Raw genomic sequence first — 25,612 nt, 5'->3', positions numbered from 1 at the left:
ATGTATGGTCAGCTTTGACCAGAGAACACTGGGGGCTGAAGGTTGTAACTTATGATATTGGAAAGGGACTTTTGTGTGAATTCCTCAAATGGTAGCATATCTGACCAGTGATCTTGATGTCACAATAACTAGGTCACTCTTAAACATACCCACTCTTGGAACAAGTAACACTGCTAGTAACCAGGCTAAGATTCTTGGGTGCACAGAATATAGATTTTCACTAGGTTATATGATATTTCACTAGAGATAAGTAAGGGAGTCACTCTGATGATACTGTAGGTCCCATGGCCAAGAAACCGAGCTCTCCCTTTCTTACGCACTGGATATCCACTGGATATCCACTGCTGAAATCCTCTTCCTTTGCAGACCATTATATAAATATGTTTAGTAAAGATCAATCACTCACATGGAAGTCAATATGGTTTTATAGAAAAATAGATCATGCCAAAGAAACTTAGTCAATGAGTCAATGGAGCTATGACAATATATACCAGCTAAGGTCTGCTCCTTGCTGTATAGATTAGTCCAAAGTTTCTCTGGCATAATCTATTTTTTTACTTAAATGGAACTACAATCATTTATAGCAGCTCAGGATCTCCCCCAGATTTCCAGCAGTTCTCTAACAAAATGATAGCTTGTGGGCAAGCGCAATTGTTTACAGTTTACATCCACACATAAACCTCTGTCCACAGCCAAGGCTAATGCATGGTTGTTGGTCAACCCAGTTACAGAAACTTTTAGAAGAAAAAGGGAAATTCTACTGTGGGATTTACTGCTACATTAAGACAAATACTGAGACTGGATTTTCAAAAGGGCTGTCTAATTTTGTGACCATTAAAAACCATCTGTTGCTATGTCAGCTAAGATAATAAAAGTAATCTAATCTCATGCTTCAGGGTATAAAATAATTATTGGGGGGAGGAAGGAAGTCAACAAGGAATCAAGAAACCTTTCTCACCCTCTGTACAGAAGAGAGAGAGTGTATGTGTGTGAGAGAGAGAAAGCGTGTACACAGGCTTGACAGACTGCTATTTATGCAGTTCAGTAAAATCAAAGCTGAGGAGAAGGTTGCCAGATTTTACAATACAACAGGCCTTACACAGGTAGGGCTGGAGAGGGAACAGAGAAGAGGAAGTCTGGGTTCATCCAACTGGGAATGGGAACGTGGGGGTGGGAGGCACAAAGGCGTTTGGCCTTTGTATTGTGTTTGTGGAAAGATGGCAGGAAGCTCAAAATCAGGGCTGTATAAGAAGCGTGCCAGGAACTGGGAAACGAGGTAACTGAAACTCACACCCATGAGGCATCGAAGATGGAACAAACAGCAGAAATGCAACTGCTGCTTTGGTCTGTGTTGTTTGTCTTGCTGCAACAAAGGAATTCACATCCTAACAAGCACACTGAAGGCAAAGCACTTCATACAAGGCATGGTGCTCCACACCAAACAGATATTTCCAGTATATATGTCAGGTGTTGTTTCCTTCCCCGCTATAACACTCATTTTAACTTAGTCCCTAAAGAAATTTCCCTCAGATCTCTCATGGCTTTTTGTCACCTGTTCTCAAGGGAAAAGAGGGCAGGGACTAAGAAAGAGTGGGATTCAATCCAAACCTGATGGAATATTCCTGGGCAAAATGAAAGTTCTCCCCCCAAATGCTCAGTGTGGCCCAATCTTATTCAACATCAGGAAAACCTGAAAGTGGCTCGATAGCCAAATGTAGTACAGGAAAGGATTAAAAGACAAAGACTCTTCAAGATTAAAAGTATCTCAGACGAGTGAGAAAGCGAGGGCAACTTCACTGTAAAAGAGAACCCTCCCAACAATGGTCGTGCTTTTGACTGTACAGTGCAAAAAGCTCCAGTGTTTTACGTTAGGGGCCCTATTTACCTCTGGGTTCTCTCCGATAGTAACCTGACCTGCAGATTCACAACCATGGAAAATTCAGCTGGAGGGATCACAACAGCACAAGGCACTCACAGTCCCGCTACACCAGAGAGCCTGGAGCTCTCTACAGAGTGAGCATAGCTAGCACTCTGCTGATACACCTCATCCCCTGGAAGTCCCTCCTGGAAGAGAGGATGCAGCGCAGATGCACTAAATTACATATACCCTCCCCTGGCAGAACCCCTGCGGAGAATGACAGTAGAAATACTTCCTGACTCTCATCAGGGGTTAATCCTGTCATGGGGCACAGCTGACACCCCCAACACAGAGGGGTATAACATGTAGGCTTTGAGGCCTTGGCCATATGCAGTTTAACTACAGGTGTGAATTGAAACCAATTTAATTCAACTGGTGCAAACATTTTTATTCTAGTTTAAACCAAGTTTATTTCAGTTTAGTTTAAGCTTATTAAACCTAAGCAACTCCTAAGGCCATGTCTACACTATGGACCTTACAGCGGCACAGCTGTACTGCTGCAGCTGCGCCTTTGTGAGGTCTCCTGTGTAGCTGCTCTCTACCAGTGGCAGAGAGCTCTCTCCTGCTGGCATAACTCAACCACCCACAAGGAGCAGCAGTAGCTATGTCAGTGGGAGAGCAAAAGTGCTAGTGTAGACAAAACCTAAATCAAATAAGTGTGTCTATATAAGGGTGTTAACTATTGACAAGGCCTGAGGTACTGAAGTGAATCTAGCCCAGGAGTGTACAATGTCAAGTCTATGGGGCTAGACCACTGTGAGGTACTCAATGCCTTCTATGAAGGGTTTGGCACCTAGTTGACTTCAGTGGGGATTGGAGACACTTAGCATCTACTTATCCCATCTGTCTAGTTATGGTATTTATGGAATGCCAGTCACCATAACACCTAGGCACTGAAGCACAGTAGGATCAGAGATGCTGAAGACGCAAAAATAAATATTATTGTTGCTTCTGGCTTCCGATCTCACCAAAACAGGACCATAATATAATCTGTGGCCCCTGTAACTACAGGGTTAGGACAAAGGCTGACCAGCTGTGGGATGCTACTGCAAGTGAAATCAAACAAGTAATTCCTATTCATTTATCAAGTGACAAAAGCTGAACTGAAAAAAGACACTCTTATCCTGAAATAAGGCTATCGACATGAGGATTATACTTATATAACTGTATCAATTTAAATTCACACCCTAGGTTATACTGAAAAAAATTTCCCATGAAGACCTTGCCTTATGGTCTCATTCACATCACTCTGGCTGTGCAAAGGGGCCTTAGGCTATGTCTATACTTAAAACTGTTACAGCGACATAGCTGCAGCTATGCCTCTGTAGTCCTTTCGTGTAGATGCTATCTATGTTGATGGGAGAGGTTCTCCATCAGTGTAAGTATTCCACCTTCCTGAGAGGTGGTAGCTAGGTCAATAGAACAATTCGTCCATCAACCCAGTGCTGTATACACCAGGGAATATGTCTGCATAGCTTTGTCTTTCTGGGGTTTGGATTTTTCACATCCCTGACATGTAGCTATGCAGATGTGAGTTCTCAATATAGATCAGCCCTTACAGTGTGTGTAAATTACAATGTAAAGGGGCCACCGTGTAAATGAGGCCAGGTCTACATGACACACTTACTTCGGTATAACTGTCACTCAAAGGTACGAAAAATCCACACTCCTAAGTACCGTAGTTAATCTGACCGTAAACCCTTGTGTAAACAGTGCTAAGCCTGGAGAGCTTCTCCCATTGACATAGCTACCTCCCCTTGTGGAGGTAGAGCCATTAAGCTGACAGGAGATCTCCCATCGGCTTAGAGCATCTTCACCAGAAGTGCTACAGCGGCGCAGCTGCATAGGTGCAAGTTTGTAGTGTAGACCTGCCCTCAGAATCAGGCTCTTAAATCCACAATTCAATGGCAAGTATTTAAATAAGGCCAATGATCTTTCATTGGATGGCACAGTTGAGCGGAAAGAATCACAGGCCACATCCTTGTTAAAAGTGATTCTGCTGCAGTGGCGTTAGCAACATTAGGAGTCTGGTAGGCATTGTTTTCACTGCTAAAAGGGGGGTATTTTTTTACTTGAGGGTATCTAACACATCTGAGGTATCTTGAAGTTAAAAACAAAGTGAAGATAAGGCACTTCAGTTTTAGGTGAGGTAATTTTAATGGGCTTAACCATGGATAAGACATAAGGCTGTTAACCTCACAGTTTACCTTACAATAAAACTGTAGTGTCTGGTCTTCACTATGTTTTTACCTCAGGATAGCTCAGGAAAGTTAATTACCCCTGAGGTAAAAACAATACACCTCTTTTGGCAATGAAGACAAGGTCTTATATTTTAGTGTAAACACTAGCTGCTGACACCATTCTCTGTACTGGACTGTCTAACCCTGCTGGGAGGAAATCTAATCAACACAGTGCTGAAAATTGAGTTGGCAGCCAAAGCCCTGCGCGCAGTCAGGCTCCCACACTGCTTAACTGGCACAACCGTGAGTAGTTTTTCAAAAATGTCCCTCATGTAGATAAGGGTACGGATTGCAGAGTCAAATCTGAACAGCTTGAACTGTCAACATCTCTCTCGCAAAGAGGAGAAAATTACTGAGTTGAAGCTTGCAAGACAGTTCACTATCTAGCATCTCAGTTTGCACAATGAAGTTAACATTTTCTCTTGCTCAGCAGCAAGGTGAGCTGAAGTGGGGAGGAGCAGCAATCATATCTGACAGCTAAGTACATAATTGAATGGAGAGCCTGAGGGCTTGTCTTCACAGGGAAACTGATTAGAATACCTATTCCAGCATAATTATTCTGCAATATCTCCCTGCATGGACACTCTGTTGCAAAATAACAGTGACTATCTACTTCATTCAGAAAGCAGAGTAATTATTCCAGAATAAAATCACTTTCATTCCAGAACAGTGTCCACACAAGGGAGTTATTCTGGAATAGTTAACCTAAGAACATAAGAACGGCCAACCTGGATCAGACCAAAGGTCCATCCAGCCCAATATCCTGTCTACCGACAGTGACCAATGCCAGGTGCTCCAGACGGAGTGACTATAACAGGCAATGATCAAGTGATCTCTCTCTTGCCATCCATCTCCATCCTCTGACAAACAGAGGTTAGGGACACCATTCCTTACCCATCCTAGCTAATAGCCATTAATGGACTTAACCTCCATGAATTTATCCAGTTCTCTTTTAAACCCTGTTAGAGTCCTAGCCTTCACAACCTCCTCAGGCAAGGAGTTCCACAGGTTGATTGTGCGCTGTGTGAAGAACTTCCTTTTATTTGTTTTAAACCTGCTGTCCATCAATTTCATTTGGTCGCCCCTAGTTCTTATATTATGGGAACAAGTAAAGAACTTTTCCTTATTCACTTTCTCCACACCACTCATGATTTTATATACCTCTATCATATCCCCTCTTAGTCTCCTCTTTTCCAAGCTGAAAAATCCTAGCCTCTTTAATCTTTCCTCATATGGGACCTGTTCCAAACCCCTAATCATTTTAGTTGCCCTTCTCTGAACCTTTTCTAATGCCAGTATATCTTTTTTGAGATGAGGAGACAACATTTGTACGCAGTATTCAAGATGTGGGCGTACCATGGATTTATATAAGGGCAATAAGATATTCTCTGTCTTATTCTTTATCCCTTTTTGAATGATTCCTAACATCCTGTTTGCTTTTTTGACTGCCGCTGCACACTGTGTGGATGTCTTCAGAGAACTATCCACAATGACTCCAAGATCTCTTTCCTGATTAGTTGCTGCTGAATTAGCCCCCATCATATTGTATGTACAGTTGGGTTTTTTTTTCAATATGCATTACTTTACATTTTTCCACATTAAATTTAATTTGCCATTTTGTTGCCCAATCACTTAGTTTTGTGAGATCTTTTTGAAGTTCTTCACAGTCTGCTTTGGTCTTAACTATCTTGAGCAGTTTAGTAACATCTGCAAACTTTGCCACCTGATTGTTTACCCCTTTCTCCAGACCATTTATGAATAAGTTGAATAGGATTGGTCCTAGGACTGAGCCTTGGGGAACACCACTAGTTACCCCTCTCCATTCTGAAAATCTACCATTCCTACCCTTTGCTCCTTGTCTTTTAATCAGTTCTCAATCCATGAAAGGATCTTCCCTCTTATCCCATGACAACTTAATTTACATAAGAACCTTTCGTGAGGGACCTTATCAAAGGCTTTCTAGAAATCTAAGTACACTGTGTCCACTGGATTCCCTTTGTTCACGTTTGTTGACCCCTTCAAAGAACTCTAATAGATTAGTAAAACATGATTTCCTCATACAGAAACCATGTTGACTTTTGCCCAACAAGTTATGTTCTTCTATGTATTCTTTACTATCGTTTCAACTAATTTGCCTGGTACTGACTTTAGACTTACCGGTCTGTAATTGCCAGGATCACCTCTAGAGCCCTTTTAAAATACTGGTGTTATATTAGTTATGTCAGTCAGTCTGCCCCATGTAGACAAGTCATTACTGAAAGGGGAACTGAAAGGCTTTTCATCTGCTGTGACCTGAGCCCATGATTCTGAGTTTTTGCTGTGACAGTGGACAGCAACATAATCACCGAAAGTTCTGTTATAGGGCACTGGTGTCCTTGGTCATCTTTACATTTTACTTTCAGGTTCCTCAGTTTCTCCAGTTTGTAAATTGATGATAATAATGAAAGGGTATTGTGAGGCTTGGTTCATTATCTGTAAAATGCTTGGAGTCCTTGGATGCAAGGCACTACAGAAACACTGACTTCAAATTAGGCTTCATTTGCATTTAAAAATATGTGTGTTTGGGGATCTGGTCACAGACACAGAGCGGGTTAAAACATGCCTTCATTTTGTGATATAGTGTAGCTGGACCTTCTATTCCCCACTCTACCACAGACCTGCTGTGTGACTCTGGGAAAGTCACTACACCCATCTGTGTTTCTATTGCCCCACCTGCCATTGGCTGACTATTTAGTCTGTGAGCCTTTGAAGTAGGGATCGTCTCTCGTGTGTTTATACAGTAGCTAATACAATGGGGCCCTGATCCTATGTGGTGCCTACAGGCACTAGTATAATGCAAATACTGAAAGCAGAGCAGGAAGGTTCATTCCTTACATAGGCTGAAAAGCTAATTATATCAATTTCTTTAAGGGCTTGTCCGCACACAAAAGTTGTACTGTTAAAACTTAACCAATATAATTAAATCAGTACAATCCTGGTAGTGTGGAACCAGTTACACCTGTATAAAGCTGCTAATACTAGGGGCAGGTCTACATTACATATGGGAACGACGGTCTGAGATCTGTTTCAGAGTGGTAGCTGCGTTAGTCTGTATCAGCAAAAAGAATGAGGAGTCCTTGTGGTACTTTATAGACTAACAAATGTATTTGGGCATAAGCTTTCATGGGCTAAAACCCACGCTCTGAGATCGATCCACTGGAGGTCGATTACCGGGTCTAGTAAAGACTCACCAAATTGACTGCAGATCGCTCTCCAGTCGACCCTTGTACTACACCCCCAACGAGAAGAGTAAGGTTAAGTCGATGGGGGAGAGTTTGTCCCGTCGACCCCCCGCGATGTAGACCCCAGTAAGTCAACCCCCTAAGGTACGTCCTAAGTAGACCCCTAAGGTACGTCAACTCCAGTAGCTGGAGTTGCGTAGCGTAGGTTGACTTACCGCCGTAGCATAGACATAGCCTCACAGAGCTTATTACTGTACAGAAAGGGGAATGAGGTCTACTGGTATAATGCACTTTTATACCAGTCTGACTGTGTCCACGCTAGGGGAGTTGAACCAGTATAACTAGATAAGTGAAAAAATCAGCCCCTAATTGACATATTTAGACTGGTACAAAATATGTGCGTAAATGAGGCCTAAGAGAGAAAAAGGAGACTCCCTGAACTCAAGTCTTGGCAGGTAAGTTAAAGAAGAACCGATTACTAGCTCTTTTCTTTTTGAAATGTGTTGATCTGCAATGTTTAAACCTACACATCTACTGTCACTGATCTGGGATCTTAATCGGTTTATTTTCTTTTTCTTATTTTTTAAAAATAAGCTTTTCAGTTCATCATAAAAGTTAAAAAAATCAACATTCATGGGTTTACAGCTCAAACTTTCTTAAAAGATCTACTGTCAATTGTTTGTTTATTTTCTAAAATGACTGTTTATAAACCCCCTTAGAGGAATATAAAGGGTAGGAAATCCAGAAATCAGGTCCTTACTGAACTTCCAGCTGAAATTCATCCTTTTGCAGAGGACTAGCACATGGCTTATGCACATTTTAAGTTCTATTTTGTAGTCTTAAATGGAATATGAATCGCGCATAGCCCATGCGCTGGCCTTCTGCACTGAACTAAACTTCCCTCTCAGCAAGCACACAGGTTGGTTAGTGAAGGTGCCTTCCACCAACCCTGGGAGATAAGCATTATCCTCATTTCACAGATGGGGAAACTGAGGCAGAGATTGCAAATCAGAGCTGAGAGTAGAACCCACTCTCATAGCTTTAGCAGAGTACAGAACCTGGCAGCTATTATAAAAGAATTACTACACTATTCAGTTGCAGTGATCTAACACATTGATGTTGTGGAAGTCGTGCCTCTCAGCAGCTTACATATAACAGTGCTTGTTCCCAAGACTCCTGGAAATGGAGAAACACACCAGTCAGTCCACGAAGCTAAACAGAGCCCAGTTGCTACGGTAACCTGGCTGATAAGCACTGCATGCCAGTAGTGTATGTCTAAACAGCATTTTGGACCAAACAGGGTCTCCTTGCCTGGATCAACAGACTTGAGCTAGCAGGGCTCACACTAGTGCTCTAAAAATAACTGTAGACAATGCTTCGAAGTTGTGGCTTGGACTCTGAAGCCCACCCTACTCAGAGCTTGAATATCAATACACAGCATGGTTTGGAGCTTCCAAACTATCTGCACAAATTGATGTACCTCTTTTGCTGTATATGGTCAGGCAGCTTCCACAGCCCAGAGTTTACCATAAAGTTCCTGTGGTGGCCAAAGCCACAAGAAGTTGTTGGGTCCATGACGATGGTTCAGCACAACCTAATTATAGGTTATCAGACTGCTTCCTGACACCCTCCATCACACACCTCCTCTCACAGAAACTACACTTCCTAATTCTCAGTTATACTACAGAGGAGCCATGGGAAAAGTATGGTAAAGGGATGTCATCACTTTCCAAAATCTCAGGCTCAGAGATAAGGGTGAACATCATGTCATGGGGTTTGTGCTGTGGATTAATGAACTAACTTTTCTCCCCTGAAGAGCTGCTATAGCGAAACACAGCCACTCCCCAAAATAACACTGGGAGCTCACTGGCAGCTCGAAGGTGCTCTGCAGTGACTTGAGCTCCTCAGAGAGGCTTGGGAGCAGCAATGGACATTTATATCAGTAATAAGAACATCCACATGTACCACAAGGGATGTTTCAAGGCATAAGCCAACCTCTAATTGACTAAAGGAATTTCCCCTGTGGGCAGATTATTACACAGTTTATATTGCCAGGTTTCTTGCATCTTCCTCTTAAGTGTCTGATTCTAGCCACACATAGACCACTGGTCTAGTCCAGTATGGCCATTCTTATGTCCACCTGCAACAGTCAGTTGAGCAGGCCCTGTGCATATGCAGAGAGGGCATGTTGTGCACTAATTTAGTAGGTACTGCGGGTAAAATCTTGGTGTTGATGTTGATGTTAATAACACAAGTCCCACTGACTTCAAGAGTGCCAGGATTTTATCCTGCAGTGGCCCATGCTCCCATCATAGGTATTGTGTCCCCCATAGGCACAATGCTTGCAGGAGCTTCCGCCAAGACACTGCCCCCTGACCATGCCCATGCCATGTGGAAGTGCCTTTAAAGCACAATCTAGCCGTAGATAGTTAGATAACATACCTTCCCAGTATATTTCAATAAGCATTAACTCCAGAGCTTCTAAAGCCCTGGTTTTTTTATTATACACTCACAGGAGTAATTTTACACGGTCTATTGAATATTGAAGTGTCTCACTGAAACATGTAAAAAAACAAACAAACTACAGATACAGCTGTAGGGCTTGATTCTGATCTCAAACTATTTATACACTTATGTGGCTCTATTGACTTCAGTGGAGTTATTCCTGATTTATACCAGTGACAGTGAGAAAGATGCCCATGTTTTGCATAAATAGAAGATAGATGGACCTGATTTTCATGCAAATTAAGGCCTCTTTACTCTCTTGGTAGCATAATGGGGCATTAAATGGAGTGTAAGTGTAGCATATATGCCCACTTTAAGAACCCTTTACCCTTTCAGAGCAGCCGATGAAAATTGGGCCCTACAATTTTAAAATGTTTGCTGAAAGGAGAAAGTGTTTTATCATCAGTCAAATTACTATTTTGAGAAATGATGTTACACAAATTTGTAAAACAGATTAATCATCCAGCAGGTGGAGGTCATTATTTTCTGACAGACCATCCAGCGTTCTATTGATTGGGTTTCTGAAAACAGGATGTTTGTGGATAATGGCAAAGGAAAACATTTTCTTTACAGAAATAAATAACTGTATAGGTTTTTCTTTTTTTGTGGGGGGGGGCGGGTGTTAAATTTTAAATGAGGAGGGTTTAGGGCCAAACTCTGCTCTGATTCCCACCTTTTGTAACCTCACGGTAGTGGGATGTGGGAGTAACGGTAGTAAGCCAGGGTGGAATTTGGCCTCTGATATATTAAAATTTAAGCATGTTTTTATTTTGAGGATGACAATTTTTTAGAGAGGTCTCTATTTTAACAGACTCATTTGCAGACTCCCAGCCTCTGCTTGTGGGCACAGAGCATGCTCACAGTGGCACAGACATTTTTTCTGCACTAGCACCTACACTCAGGGGTAATGGATTCTTCCTGCGCATTCAGGGACACAACGATCACCTGCAAAATCCATTTCTCCATGCAAAAATGCCATGGTTGCCTAGATAGTCACCATGGGTCAACTGTACCCCTTCTGAAGCTGTTTGCCCTTTTTTCATGTTATGCAGTGATAAGGCCCTTATCCATTTGTGAATAGTTGAGAAGACCCTCCTTTGTTCACTAACCTACTCACAACACTAAGGATTTAGAATGGTTTTCTGGAGTATTTTTAGTTCCTCAGTGTTGCTTTGGGGAGTATATACTAGGAAGGCATTGTGGCCTAGTGGATAGGGCACTGCATTGGGACTCAGGGTTCTATTCCCAGCTCTGCTACTAAGCCTACTGGGTGGCCTTGGGTAAGTTACTTCACCTAGCTTTGCCTCAGTTTTGCCATCTGTAGAAAGGTGCTCAGATACTATGATGATGAGCGTAGCAAAAAAAACCTATATGGAATCGAGTAGCTATCGACCTCCTCTGTAAAGTGCTTTGAAATCTAGCGAAGAAAAGTGCCATACAAAATTTAGATGATATTATTACTATTATTATAATTCTCAAGGTTCTTTTGCTAAGTCAAAGCAGCATATCTCAACATACCAAGCACCTAACCTGATACTAGTAGTATTATGAAGAGAGGGAAACTCAAACTGATAACGGGTTAATCTTGACGTAAAGGGTTAACATAAAAACAGATTGTGTTCAAAATTAAATGACTTTATGCCAAGTACTCCAGACAGGCAGAAGGATCACATAATTACCAGAACATTTTCCTGTTAGGGGCCCAGTGATGCTCTCATTGAAGTTAATAGTGAAATTTACTTCCTTTGACTTCCATAGGTATAACCTTAGGCCATTTGTGCTTTTGCACCGAGTAGTATCTGGCTGTAGTGAACAGGAATTCAGATGTATCCACTGTAAAGAGTTTGTGAGCCTATAGTGGCCCTCCCTGTGTTTCAGAAACTATCCAAACTCTGCCAGAGCATCACAGTATATACATAGCTAGGGTCTTGCATGTTGTATATAATCATAAACATGGTTATTTCGACCCCATTGTACACAGGTAGTTCCTTTACATAATGCTAGTTGGGTAAAGAGCAAAGTACATAACACCAGTGCTGACGCTTGCTGCAATGCCCACCATACTTTCTTTTGGGGATATCACACCCATTACAGAACCTATATGAGACCAGAGTTGGCTGACTGTAATACAGGGAATTTTGTTTTATTTTAAAACATTACAGAGTTTTCCAAAGTTTTACTATATCTTATCTTAGAACTTAAAAACTATTTTAGACAATGCACACTATTCAAACAAACAAACCTAACCCAAACCTTAAGATTTCCCTCATCCCTATTGCACAGCCTGAAGTCTCCAGGAAGGTAGAGTCCTAAGATAATATCACCAGCAGAGTGCTCGCTCTGACATTACACCATGCATACCTGTCAATCTGCTACAGGCCAAATGTGAGACACAATGTATGATGACACCCAAAAGAAGAGAGATAAGAAAGTCATTCTGGCAGGAAACTTAAAATACAGTGGGATTCATTCTTGTAATGTAAATGATTCTGCAACTTCTTTTTCAACAGGGTGAGGTCTATGGTCTACATTATGTACTAGGTTAGATGATCATAATGATATCTTTTGACCTTAAAATTCATTAATCAATGATTCCTTGTTTCTGATGTAAATAATTACTAACAATAAAAGTGAAGAGGCCCCAAATCTGTTGCAAGGAATTTTGGGACTGAATGAGGCCTTAAAATGAGGGACAACTGGGTCTGATACCAAATACAAGCCTGTGCCCCTCACTGGGCCTAGACATTGCAAATCTACGGCCAGGTCTACATCTAAAATTTTGCAGCGCTGGTTGTTACAGCTGTATTAGTACAGCTGTATAGGGCCAGCGCTGCAGAGTGGCCACACTTACAGCAACCAGCGCTGCAAGTGGTGTTAGATGTGGCCACACTGCAGCGCTGTTGGGCGGCTTCAAGGGAGGTTCGGGGAACGCGAGAGCAAACCGCGGCGAAGCTGGTCTCCTTTCCCGGTTTGCTCTCTCGTTCCCCGAACCCCCGAACAAGCAGGTCTCCTTCCCTGCGGTTTGCTGGGTGGTTCGGGGAACGCGAGAGCAAACCCGGGAAAGGAGACCAGCTTCGCCGCGGTTTGCTCTCGCGTTCCCCGAACAAGCAGGTCTCCTTCCCTGCGGTTTGCAGGGTGGTTCCGGGAAACGCGAGAGCAAACCGCGGCGAAGCTGGTCTCCTTTCCCGGTTTGCTCTCGCGTTCCCGGAACCACCCAGCAAACCTCAGGGAAGGAGACCTGCTTGCTCGGGGTTCGGGGAACGCGAGAGCAAACCGTGGCGAAGCTGGTCTCCTTTCCCGGTTTGCTCTCGCGTTCCCGGAACCACCTAGCAAACCTCAGGGAAGGAGACCTGCTTGCTCGGGGTTCGGGGAACGCGAGAGCAAACCGCGGCGAAGCTGGTCTCCTTTCCCGGTTTGCTCTCGCGTTCCCGGAACCACCCAGCAAACCTCAGGGAAGGAGACCTGCTTGCTCGGGGTTCGGGGAACGCGAGAGCAAACCGGGGAAGGAGACCAGCTTGATTACCAGAGGCTTCCTCAGGTATGCTGGGATACCTGCTTATTCCACGGAGGTCAAGAAAAGCGCTGGTAAGTGTCTATATTTGATTACCAGCGCTGGATCACCAGCGCTGGATCCTCTACACCCGAGACAAAACGGGAGTACGGCCAGCGCTGCAAACAGGGAGTTGCAGCGCTGGTGGTGCCCTGCAGATGTGTACACCTCCTAAGTTGCAGCGCTGTAACTCCCTCACCAGCGCTGCAACTTTCTGATGTAGACAAGCCCTACATATATTTTCTGAAGTTTTATGTTAGCATAAATGTGTGGAATGTCCTCTTCACTTGGTTATTTGGGGCATTCAGCATATATTTCTAAAGCGGTTGGATTTCCCCCCACCCTGATCTATTTACAGTTCTCTTTTACGCACAAAAAACATTTTCTGTAACCTCAGTTTCCTGATTCAGCAGATGTGATGTCAATTATTTACGATAACAAAAGTGAGACAATGCCTGAGGTTTGTGTGGGATGGAGGTAAATTTGAATCTGTAAAGAGGGACAGTGCTAGTAATGAGGTACAGCAGAGAGGCCTACAAAGTAGCTCTCTCTGAGGAGAGCCAGAGTGGCCACTTCTCAAGATTGGGCCTGATCCTACAACATGCTCAGCACTCCCTAGATAATGCAGAGTGCCTCCAATTCTCATTCAAGTCACCTTCCAGCAGTTCCTTAGTATTTTGCAGGATCAAACCCCATTGTGAGTGGGACATCTCTTCTATGTCCCTCAAGCAATATTCCTTAAAATTTTTGCCCAGGAAAGTGGTAGCCTTCCCAAGAGGCTCCAAGAAAAGAGCTGGACATCTAGCGGAGTACTGTCTTGGAGAGGAATGATAGGGGGTGGTTCTGTTTATATTAGCTTAATCTATTGCATTGCATTAATTATTGTTTTTATTGCCAGAAAAGTAAATCTGGGTTAAGTGTCACACAGGTTGCCAACTGTTCCTTTTGATCAGATAATAGAGCAGTGCCAATTGTAGAATTTGGAGATGAACGTTCCTCCCTTTCCCACCTCCCCCATAGTAAAGGCATTATGTCAGTAATTATGAGCCATTTTGAGGTTTTTACTGGTCAGTAAATGTCTGGCAAAAGGATTTAAGGGTCTGAGACAAAGCCAAAGGCTTTTAAAGTGCTGTCCAGTCATTAATTGACTTGTGGAAACTGCAGAAAGGGTCATTAATATTATCATAAAACCTTTTATTTCAGACATTCTAACTTTGCTGCACTGTTGATGGGACTTTCCCCTCCCTGGGCAAATTTAGATCTTTGTTTCTCAACATTCAGAGGCCCATTAACTACTCCATTAGGGCAAGCTCTATTTCAAAGAGTTTAATCTTAAAACTAATTGGGAATGGGTAGAGCTGGGGACTGGGAGGCAGGACTCCAGCATTCTAATCCTAGTTCTTCCACTGATTAAATGTTATGTAATCTTGAGCACATGACTCTGCCCCTCTGCTTACCTACCTGTATAACTGGTTTCAGTAATACCTACCAGCCTGTGCAATGGAAGTTGTGAGGCTTACAAGATGCCTGTACTCTTTGGTAAGATTATAAAAACCCAAAGGAAGCTCAAAAGATTCTTCCTAATGATATTACATGGTTCATTAGATTAGTGCATGGCAAATTCTGAATGAAGACCATGGGCTAGAGAATATTACTTACCTGCTATCCTTCCAATTGGCATTGCATGCTCCTCAGGAGGGGAGACGGACACCATGATGTGGTTCATGTATGCTAACTCTTCCCGGTGGGACAAATTGATAGGCTTTACCTCCCTGTGTAGCCCATCCTCAGACAACCGTGATGGTTTGAATTCTACAGAGTGCCTGGGGTTCAGTATCAAAGGGTGCATGATGGGGCTGGGCATCAGCTGGATGACCCTGGTGTTCTCTTGGCGGGGGCTGGAAGGCTTCTGTAGTACTTCAGGAGGAGGCGGGCAGTGGTTGTTTTCTATAGGAGATACTGAGAGAGGGTAGGGCTCTTGATGGTTGTTCTCTTGGTGATGCCTTGTCCCTGGGACCCTATCAGCTGGGGAGAGGCGGCGGATAGTGTTGTCCAATGGGGACTTCAGTGACCGCTGCTCGGGATCTGGTGACGGCCGATGATTGGTGGTGATAGGCGATCTAGAACGATGCAACAGTTCAATGGTTGGGGGGTTGTGATGGACTGTTTCTGCGGATGGTCTTGAAGGTCTCTGGACAAAGTTGTCTGGGGACAAAAGGTGAAAAACATAGATCATGATGAGTGTGACAGAACCACAGGACCTAATTCAAGATTCAGTGTCTTTCTGGAAAATATGCTCTAGAACAAGTTATTGGGCTCCCCTGAGTGAAATGTAATGTCCGGTGATATACAGGAGGTCATTCTAGATGTAGTGTGTTCTGGACTACACCTCTGTGAATCTACAAACTCATTGACACATTTTAACATAGTCTTCACTATATCTGAGAGGGAGGGAGTGTTTTCTTTGAGAGTAGGAAACTAGTGGTTAGGACATCTCCGTTCTATTACCAACTCTCCAAAGAGTTTCCTGTGCGACCTTGGACAAGTGGTCTGTACTCCCAGAACCTCAGTCCCCTCACCTTTCAAAAGAATTACAATTATTGTTTGTTTTTAAGATCCCTTGATGAAAAGTGTTATATAAGTACAAGTGACAAAAAGTCCTGTGGCACCTTGTAGACTAACAGACATATTGGAGCATGAGCTTTTGTTGGTGAATATGTCTGATGAAGTGGGTATTCACCCACGAAAGCTCATGCTCCAATACATCTGTTAGTCTATAAGGTGCCACAGGACTCTTAGTCTGGCTCTGTAAAAAGTGACAAACACAGCTACCCCTCTGATGTAAGTACAAGTTATTATTATTCATTTTCCTTTGTGCTACCTTCAAAACTGAACATAAATTTGTCCTAAGCCAACATAACCTGGCTTTTCTACAGTAATTTAATAGTGTGAGTGTCCAAGCCACGTAGGTGGGAAGCACTCCGTTAATAGTAGGAAATCAGAGAGGGTGACAAGAGAAACTTCATACATGGCAGCTTAATGGGAGACGTGTCTTTGTTAGGCCTAACAGGTTTGTTTCTGTGCATATGTTACAACGACCAGGATGCATGTTTTGTCTTTCATGTTACTCTGCCTGCAGACCCTGTAACTTAATATTGAAGATCAGAGCCAGCAGCAGAGTGGCTCAAGACATGGGACGAGTACTGGCTACGTTGGTCATAAAGTTGTAGAAATCAGAGATGGGGGGGAAAAACAAAACAAAAAAACCCTGTTAGATCACCTTGTGAATATCACAGCCTAACACTTCACTGGCAGGAAGTTTTGACTGATACTCACCCGATCACCACCTATAAACCCTCTAGAAGCGTCTCCACCAAGATTTTTCTCTTGCTGGATCATTTCAGATGAAAACCTTTTAGAGTGTTTGATGCTGGAAAAAACAGTATGGGTGGACCTTTTGACACTAGCAGTGTCCCTTAAAATTAAAAATCTATGCATCTGATGAAGTGGGTTCTAGCCTACGAAAGCTTATGTCAAATAAATGTGTTAGTCTCTAAGGTGCCACAAGGATTCCTCGTTGTTTTTCCTTAAACTTAAGGAGAGCTCAGAAAGCATGCATTTAGAATACCATCTGAAAGGGTTGTTAACATCAACAAACCAAAAAACATTTGCTTCAATTAACATAGAAGAAACTGATTTTGGCTGATTTAGGCTGTAGTTTTCTGAGAAGAAAGCTACCAACAGAGAGCAAACAAGGTGGGTGAAGTAATATCTTTTACTGGACCAGCTTCTGTCCGTGAGCTTTCAAGCTTACTCAGAGCTTGTCTCTTTCACCAACAGAAGTTGGTCCAATAAAAGATATTACCTCACCCACCTTGTCTCTCTAATATCCTGGGACCAACATGGCTACAACAGCCCTGCATACAACAGAGAGCAAAGGCTAACAGGTTTTTATCTAGAAAAACAAAGCTCAAATTTCATCCCTATTTGCCAATAGCCTCAGGTGATAAGAGCAGGAAACTGTTAGGCACATATCAACAACCAAAACAGGTAAATGTGACTGTCTTATTTGTTCATTCATTCACTCTGCTCCTTTAAGAAGGCTTGTTCTCCTTGCTCTCTCCTGTCAAGGGAGCCCCTATTCAGGCAGAAAGGAATCTATGGGCTCCTTGCCTACCTTGGAATCCACATAAGCTGCAGTAGAGGAATCAGCACTGACCCATGCAAAAGCCTAAACATGCAATGCTCTATAGCTGGGAAGATGCAATTCCAGTCAGCACTGGCTCAGTGACCTTAAACTGACTTCTCTGCCCTCCCCCGCCACACCAAAATGGGCACCTATATGATTTGCCAGCAGCCACCAGTTTCCTTGTGAAGGCCTATGAGGAAGCTATGCCTGCCTGGAGTTTGTTTATGATTCACACACCCGAGGTCATAAACAAGAAAAATGTATTTGTGTAGCTAATTAGGTTAGGAACAATGAAATGGCAGGAGGAAATGAAACTTACAGATCTAGGCTATGCTCTGACTGCACTGGATGAAAAACAGTTTAATAATGGGGCTTCAAAATAGGTTTAAAGTACATTGTGGCCAAAGATGGTTTTGAGTTTGAACAATTGATATGGAAAGGCCCGCACTGCTCAAACATTGGTCAAAAACCACAGCCTGGTTTACGATCCTGCCTAGTGACTGCAGTTTAAATTGTGCTTAGGGAAGAATGTTCAGTGAGCATAGATGGGACCTAACATTCATTAACCACAACCCAAGGAAAACCCATTTAGTTACAACTGCTTCCCCAATACCTGGCCCATGTCATACACAGTGCCCTGTTTTCTGCGGGCTGCCCAATTAAACCGCCACATACTCATTCAAACGCATTATGCCCATTCTTGTGCTATATAAGCAAAGATGCTTGAGAAATGAGAGAGCAACCAGGGACATTGCATTGAGTTCCTCATAGACTCATAGACTTTACCTCCTGATGTCTAGTAGCAGTGCCGTGCTGCTGAGTCCGTGTACTGAGCTGTAGCGAGACTGAACTCAGCCCATGAGCAGGAAGGAACGCCTTACACTGGTCTCTACTGAAACCTCTGGTGGAAACATTATGCAACATTGACAGACTCCAGAGAGGGGCACCTTCATCCCCCTCCTTCACCAGGGGATGGGATGTTGCAATAAGGATCCTTTAGTGAAGGGCAATGGATCTCAGGGGACTCCCTCTCAACTCCTCTAGCAAACCTAATAGGACCAGAAAAGGGCTCACTTTGACATTAAATTCCCTTCATCATCCTCTTAATTTGGAAACTCATGCAGTTAAAACACACTGATGGTCAGATCCGGCTGCCCTTACTGAATAAAGCACTTTACTCTGTGAGCACTTCCACTGTAATGAATGAAACCAAATGGGGTAAGGTGCTTCTCACTGTGTGTAAGGGAATAAGAATCTGGCCCTAATAAATTAAACATTGTTGTGCATGCACTGCACCAGCTTGTGCCAGAATGAATTCGTGAACGCATCTGCCTGTGTTGGAATGCACCCTCAAACCATCCATTCCATGTAGCTTTTTAAAAGTGAACAGAATGCTGTGGAAAGTTGTTGGCCTATCTGCTCCCTGCAGGGATGGGTGGGTGGAAAAGGGGTGGAAAGTTGCTGGACTGACAGTGCTAGTGACTGAAGCCATCTGATTAGCTTCAGAACAAGTGCAGGCAACAACAGTGCAAGCTTCCTCCACAGCATCCCAAGTCACTCAGTGCTGATTCTGAAGGACCACTAGAGATAAGGGGCTAATTCAGTCTCTGTAGCTCATTTGGCCCTTAGTATCTCCACAAAAGACTGCCAGCAGGGGGTTCCAAACCAACGCCAGTTGTGGTGGCATTTTTGTAAGAGATGTGAATGCCTGCACACTGGGAATGGAACAAACTGGGAACTGACTGTTAAACTCACTTTGCATAGGCTGTGAAGAGCCATGAGGCTGTAGCAACTCTTGGCCACTGCTGATTGTGGATGGACTGGTTTCATAACAGACGTTAAAATGATGATGATCCTTAGGAGCAACTCCAGACTCAGGTGGAGAGTTAAACAGGGAAAGGGAGATTACAGAGGTAAAGAGAATGAGAGAGACCTCCTCAGAGAGGGATACAAAAACCAATTTGATATCTGTAAAACAAGCCTTAAAGAAAATCAAGCTTGAGGAAGGTCACATGCCAAAGGATCTACTGGCCCCTCTCCATCGGTCATTGTGAGTTAAGCTGGGGTGAATACCCAGCAGAGAACACAGCACAGTAAAAAAAAAAAAAAAAAGAGAGTACATGCAGGAAGGCAGCAAACATTTAGCTGGGCAAGTTCCTCACGCAGCAACATGAGACAACAAAGGAGGCACAGCAAGAGAGTCAACGTATGCAAGATGCACTCATTAGCTGCTTGTGAATGCTTGGCATAAAGAGCTTCTCTCACTGCCCAGAGTATGTGGCTGGGAGTCCATAATTAAAACATTTGTATCATTCCATAGGTATCAAAATAAAAATAATAAAATGAAGCTAATTGTAGTGGTTGGGAATGAGTATGAAGAAAGGAACCAGCGTCACAGCACTGAGTGCTCTAAGGACCAAGTAAAATAGGGCTACAAATCGCCTTAAGAGAGGGGACTTAAAGGAAGCAATCAGCTTTGGTTTAGCAAGTGATGCAAGCGAACGCCTAGTCAAACAACACTGTGAAATTTTCTGTAGCTCAGGATTGAAACCAGGTGCTCACTAGCTGAGGATCATCATTCTGAGCTACCATTCCCTTCTTTTGCTAGTCTGGGATGTTTAGGCAGCTGTAAGGGGCTATTAGTGTTTCCATTAGAACCTGGCAGATACTGGGCATATAAAGATGGTTAGGTTTCTTGTAGATGCTGAGGCACCTTGGGTTTATTCCTGCTTCCATAGAAATCAATGGGAGTTGGCCCTTCCTGTGGGAATTATGTACAGTGATAAGTGGAAAAGTGATCCCATTGATGACAGAGTTGTGTGCAGTAAGGGACAGTTGGTGTGGGAAACATTCTACTAGATCGTTAAATCTATAGCCTTTAAATCACTGGATAGGCTTAAAATCATTACTATACTCATCTTACACCTGTGACTTAGCTACCCCAGCCTAAGAGATTTTGCCCAAAGGAACTGAGTACTAAAGTACAAAATGTTCAGACCCTGAAATTTTCCCAGTATGTTCTTCATCACACATATTTCACAAAGGGTTCCGCTGGCCCATTCCCAGTTTTCCATTAAAAAACAACAAAACCTTGTGTGTGATTACAGGACTCACAAAAGTGAGAAATTAATAACAGCTTCTGCCTAAAGCCAGGTATTCTGGGCAGGAACTCGAAATTTCCTTCACTCACCTCTGCCAGTGCAACCCACTCCTGACTTGCATCACCTTCTTGTTATTCTAGTCCTGACATTCTCATACAGCTTTGCCAGTGCCCTTGAGCCCCTACCTTCAGTGCCTCCTGTTATGCCAGTCCTAGGCTTCCCACAGAGCTCTGCCAATGCCCCATAATCCTGTCCTGCATCATACCTCATCTGAATTTTGCAAAATTGTGCACTTCTAGGATGAGCGGGGACTAGGGTGAAATCCAAACTGTTTTTTATTTGTGATTAAAGATAGGAGATACAGAGAATGGCGAGTTGAAAATTTTCTGTCAAAACTTTTTTGGGATGGAAAATTGGGTTTTCAACTAAACACAAATTTTCCTGGAAAGTGTTTTCATCCAAAAAATAATTCATGCCAGAAAAACAAAAACTCCAAATCTGAAAAATATCATAAAAAAAGTCCAAACATTTTCTGACCAGCTCTTATAAAGAGTAAAAATGCCCAATATCTGCCATGCCATAAAAGCAAATCCATTCAAAAAAGCACCACTTGTTATGCATCGTGGGGAGATATCTGCAAACAGATTGGTGAATTTGTCTATATTGCCACCAGATTTTATCACAATAGTAAAACAAACTAAATTTAAGCAACAGTTCTACAAATGTTTCTTTCATCTCCCCAGCTATGTATGTGTCTATCTTATTTATCTAGTGTTGATCACAGTGACAATGTGTTGAAATTTCAATTCAACCTCAGAAGTTAGGGTTTTCCAATAAAAGATATTAGTGCTTATGACAGGCCTCTTTGAGCTTGCCACTATCTAAGATCTAATGGTCAGGATAGTTATTTATTTGTTAATTTATAAAATGTGCTTAATTACAAAAACACACGGCACAGGTGCAATATTTGAAAGAGAAACACACACACACACAAATAAAGAAGAACAGCCTTTCCTTGAAAACAAAATAATTACCAACCTTACAATTAAGGCAAAAGTTGACCTAAAAAGAAATGGGCCTGGCACCATGCCATATATGTCAAAAGTCTCTAGATCCACCAGAGGAAATGAATTCTAAAGTCAAAGTCTCCCAGTCCCCAATTTACAGCCAGCCAATCATAAGTGCAATAAAAGTACATAAGGTGGGAAAGGAGTTTTCTTTCCCAGAAAACTAGGGAAAGGAAAGTTCTGTGCAACAGAGTGGGTTCTATATATAAGCTCCAGAAAAGTTATCCACACCTAGTATATTTTAAACAGGCTTTGTAGCAAGACAAAATAGCGGAAAATAAATGGAGATTTACACAAGCAAAAGACTGAAATATTATAAAGCACTAAGAATTTTCAACCAAATGGCTTGGTGGATCAGCTGAACATTCTAACAACTAAAGGACTATTCCACTTCTGAAGGGAGAGAGATTGTTTTAAAATGAAATTTTTATTGGTTTGGAGTAAGAAAAGACCTCCTGACGGCCTCATCCAAACTGCTGACATAATGACACCTCCAGTAATAAAAGAGACGTGATTACCTTCATCGTGGTTCTGGTGTAATATGACCTCTGGCTGAGCATGGATAGAGTTCCCAGGGTGGAAGAAAGGTGAAAATAGCATGTGAGCTTTCCTTTGCTTCAGGATATGCTGAAGGAGTTCATACAGCACGTCACCTGAAAGACAAACAGGTGGCTAAAGGAAATGAAAAGTTGGAGAAGACTCATTTGGCCATTGGATGCATGAATTCTAAGCTCCTGGGTGCCATTTTCAGATCCAAAAGTGCCTGCAAGAAGAACTTGCATCTTTCTCACTCCTGAGTAAGACTCCTTCTTGGCAGTCCAAAAGTTGTGCATGTCACGCAGAGACAACAGTAGTGAAAAGTGGGGGAGCAATATAAACCTCAGTCCAGTTGCACTTAATAGTCTGGTGGATAGATTTTGTACTTCCACATCACCTCCCATCTGAGGATCTCAAAGCACTTTACAAACATTAGTGAATTAAGTCTCACACCTCCTCTTATTATTGTCCCAGTTTTGCAGATTGGCAAACAAGGGCATAGAATGTTTAAGTCACCCAGGCAAAGCTTATACAGCAGGTCCATGGTAGAACGACGATCAGCACACAGATCTCCTGGCTCTGAGCCTTCTGCTTTGACCATTATTCAACACTTCCTCCCTTAAGTTTTACTGTATAATGAGGTTTTATGCTGGAGAAGATATACATTCCATTGAAAAAACATCACTGATGCTCCTCCACACTAGTATGTGTGCTGTGGCAGTGATGTTCCTTTACTGTTATGACATTCTATGGAAATCTAATGGAATGTTGATAAATTCTCCCCATGGTAAATTTAGCAGGTCAGTCAGGCCCAGATCTGTGAAGGTAGCGAGGCACCTAACTTCTATTGTCTTGTGGCTGTCAGCATGGCATGGGAATAACTTCCAGCACTGCTAGAGTTTGCAGGTAACAATATGGTGGCCTTAAAGGAACACATATTACAGTTGCCAGAAGACTGATTGTTTATGTGGTGATTAATTTACTGTGAGAATATTTCATCTTTCAGTGACACCCCATACCGCCTCCACCTCCAGCTGTACCTAGGTACATCTGGGCAACAGTGGAGGTGCTTTTTGCCTTTTATGGCTGGCGAAAATGAAGCAGTTAAGTAGAAAGAGTTAACCAAAGCACAAAATGCAGGTGATTCTAAGTGCCCCGGGGTGTGTGTGATTAATCTTAATAATACCACAAGCAGCCCTTTGCCTATCTCCTGCCCCCACATGCAGGAGTGAACAATATTCAACAGTGGTACTTTGTCTGAAATATTAACTAATTTTCATAGGTCCTTTAACTGTCTTAATTAAAGTGGCATTTAGGAGACCTTGGATTTTCTATTATTGTTATTGTTCTTATTTCTATAGCACCTATAAATCCATTTCATATTCAGCACTTGCCACTTCAAAACTCCAAGGTTCTACATGTCAGTCAAAGATATGAAATCTTTTTTGTTTATTTCCTAGCTATTTCAGCTTAAGTCATCCTCATTTCCATAGTCTGACTTTTTGCTCTATTTCTCTGTCTTGGCTGCCTTTACTATGTCAGGGGTGACTTTGGGGCACTTTTAAAGGAGTCTGTAATGCCTGAAAAATTAATTAAATATGAAGCCTCAAGAATCCTGTCACCTTATCCACATTTAATACATAATGAGAGACCAGAGAGGGATTTTACCACATAATTTGTATTTTACAGAGCAAGACAGAGAAACACACATAAATTGTGCCAGATCACTCAGGAGAATAGGGTGGTCATCCTTAAAAACTTCCCACCTTTGCCTTAAGCCTACTCTACACACAGCTTTTAGACCAATATAGGGATTTCATGAGGGATGTGATTTCCTACAAAACAGTACAAGTCCTTGTGTGGATATATTGGTTATACTGGTAGAATGTTGTTTATCCTGATATAGCTATTCCCATTAGGGAAGGGGAATAAGTTATACTGGTTATAAGCACATTTATACTGCTATAACTGTATCTACACAATGGGTTATAATGGTATAAATGTTTTGGTTTAAAACAAAAAAAATCACACCCCTCACTGAAATGCCCCTGCCAGTATAGTTAAAGTGGTTCAACTTTTGAGTGTATGGAAGCCCTTAGCTAACTAAATAACATTAGAGCAGAAATGGCATTCTTCATTTCCTTATAGTTCTAATACAGGAATATCTGGGAAATACTTCAAATATGAGATGATGTTATTTAGTGATCTATAGTCATCTAAAAGTTTTAAGGGCGACCTCTGTGCCTGTTATTGCTGTATGTGGCATAGATTTAGCAGGCCTGAATGGAATGTTTTCTCAAAAGTTTGTCAACAGCTACCATAGAAAAATTAGAATAAAATTTTTAATTGAGTTCACAGATCAGTAGTCAGTAAAATCACGCCTCACATTCAGCAAAGTATGAGCTCCATTCACAGTGAGGAAATGAATTTTAGAGCCAAGGATTCTCCTCCATGAATGCTCAGTCCCCAGCCCGCAGATGCTTAAATCCAGTTGACGACAAGTGCAGTAACAGTATATGCAGGGACAAGAGAGGTGTCTCTCCTAGACAGCTGGTGCTGGGGATAAGGGAAGGCCAGTTACATGCAGCATAGTGAGTGCTACATACAAAACACCAGAAAAGTTGTCCTGCCTCAGGTTATTTATTTATTTCTTAAGCAGTCAATGGGACTTAAGCACATGTTCAAGTGCTTTGCTGAATTGGGGCCTATATGTAAAAAGGATGGGCCAGATCCTGAATGAGGATGCTAGCAGAGGGAGGTGCCTTCGGAGAGCCACAAGGTTAGTGTCTTTCAGAACTACTCCACGTTTTGATTGGTTAGTGTGACACCATCCGTATTCATAGATTCATAGACTCTAGGACTGGAAGGGACCTCAAGAGGTCATCGAGTCCAGTCCCCTGCCGTCATGGCAGGACCAAATACTGTCTAGACCATCCCGGATAGACATTTATCTAACCTACTCTTAAATATCTCCAGAGATGGAGATTCCACAACCTCCCTAGGCAATTTATTCCCGTGTTTAACTACCCTGACAGTTAGGAACTTTTTCCTAATGTCCAACCTAAATCTCCCTTGCTGCAGTTTAAGCCCATTGCTTCTTGTTCTATTAGAGGCTAAGATGAACAAGTTTTCTCCCTCCTCCTGATGACACCCTTTTAGATACCTGAAAACTGCTATCATGTCCCCTCTCAGTCTTCTCTTTTCCAAACTAAATAAACCCAATTCTTTCAGCCTTCCTTCATAGGTCATGTTCTCAAGACCTTTAATCATTCTGGTTGCTCTTC

At 42.5% G+C, this 25,612-nt stretch overlaps 1 protein-coding gene across 6 annotated transcripts in view; it reads right to left on the bottom strand.

The window, feature by feature from the left end:
- Positions 1–25,612, bottom strand: part of ETV6 (ETS variant transcription factor 6) — a 182,092-nt gene that overhangs the window by 13,862 nt on the left and 142,618 nt on the right. For all 6 annotated transcript variants that reach the window (XM_050966087.1, XM_050966097.1, XM_050966126.1 and 3 more), the window contains 2 exons: positions 22,310–22,444; positions 15,094–15,639 (listed from right to left, as the gene is read on the bottom strand). In XM_050966087.1, the coding sequence (XP_050822044.1) occupies positions 15,094–15,639; positions 22,310–22,444 (681 nt within the window). The remainder of the gene's footprint in view (positions 1–15,093; positions 15,640–22,309; positions 22,445–25,612) is intronic.

This window comes from Gopherus flavomarginatus, chromosome 1, assembly GCF_025201925.1.
Source record: "Gopherus flavomarginatus isolate rGopFla2 chromosome 1, rGopFla2.mat.asm, whole genome shotgun sequence".
NCBI classification, from domain to species: Eukaryota; Metazoa; Chordata; order Testudines; family Testudinidae; genus Gopherus; species Gopherus flavomarginatus.
The sequence above is the reverse complement of the archived record's forward strand: the minus strand, read 5'-3'. Positions and strand labels throughout refer to the sequence as shown.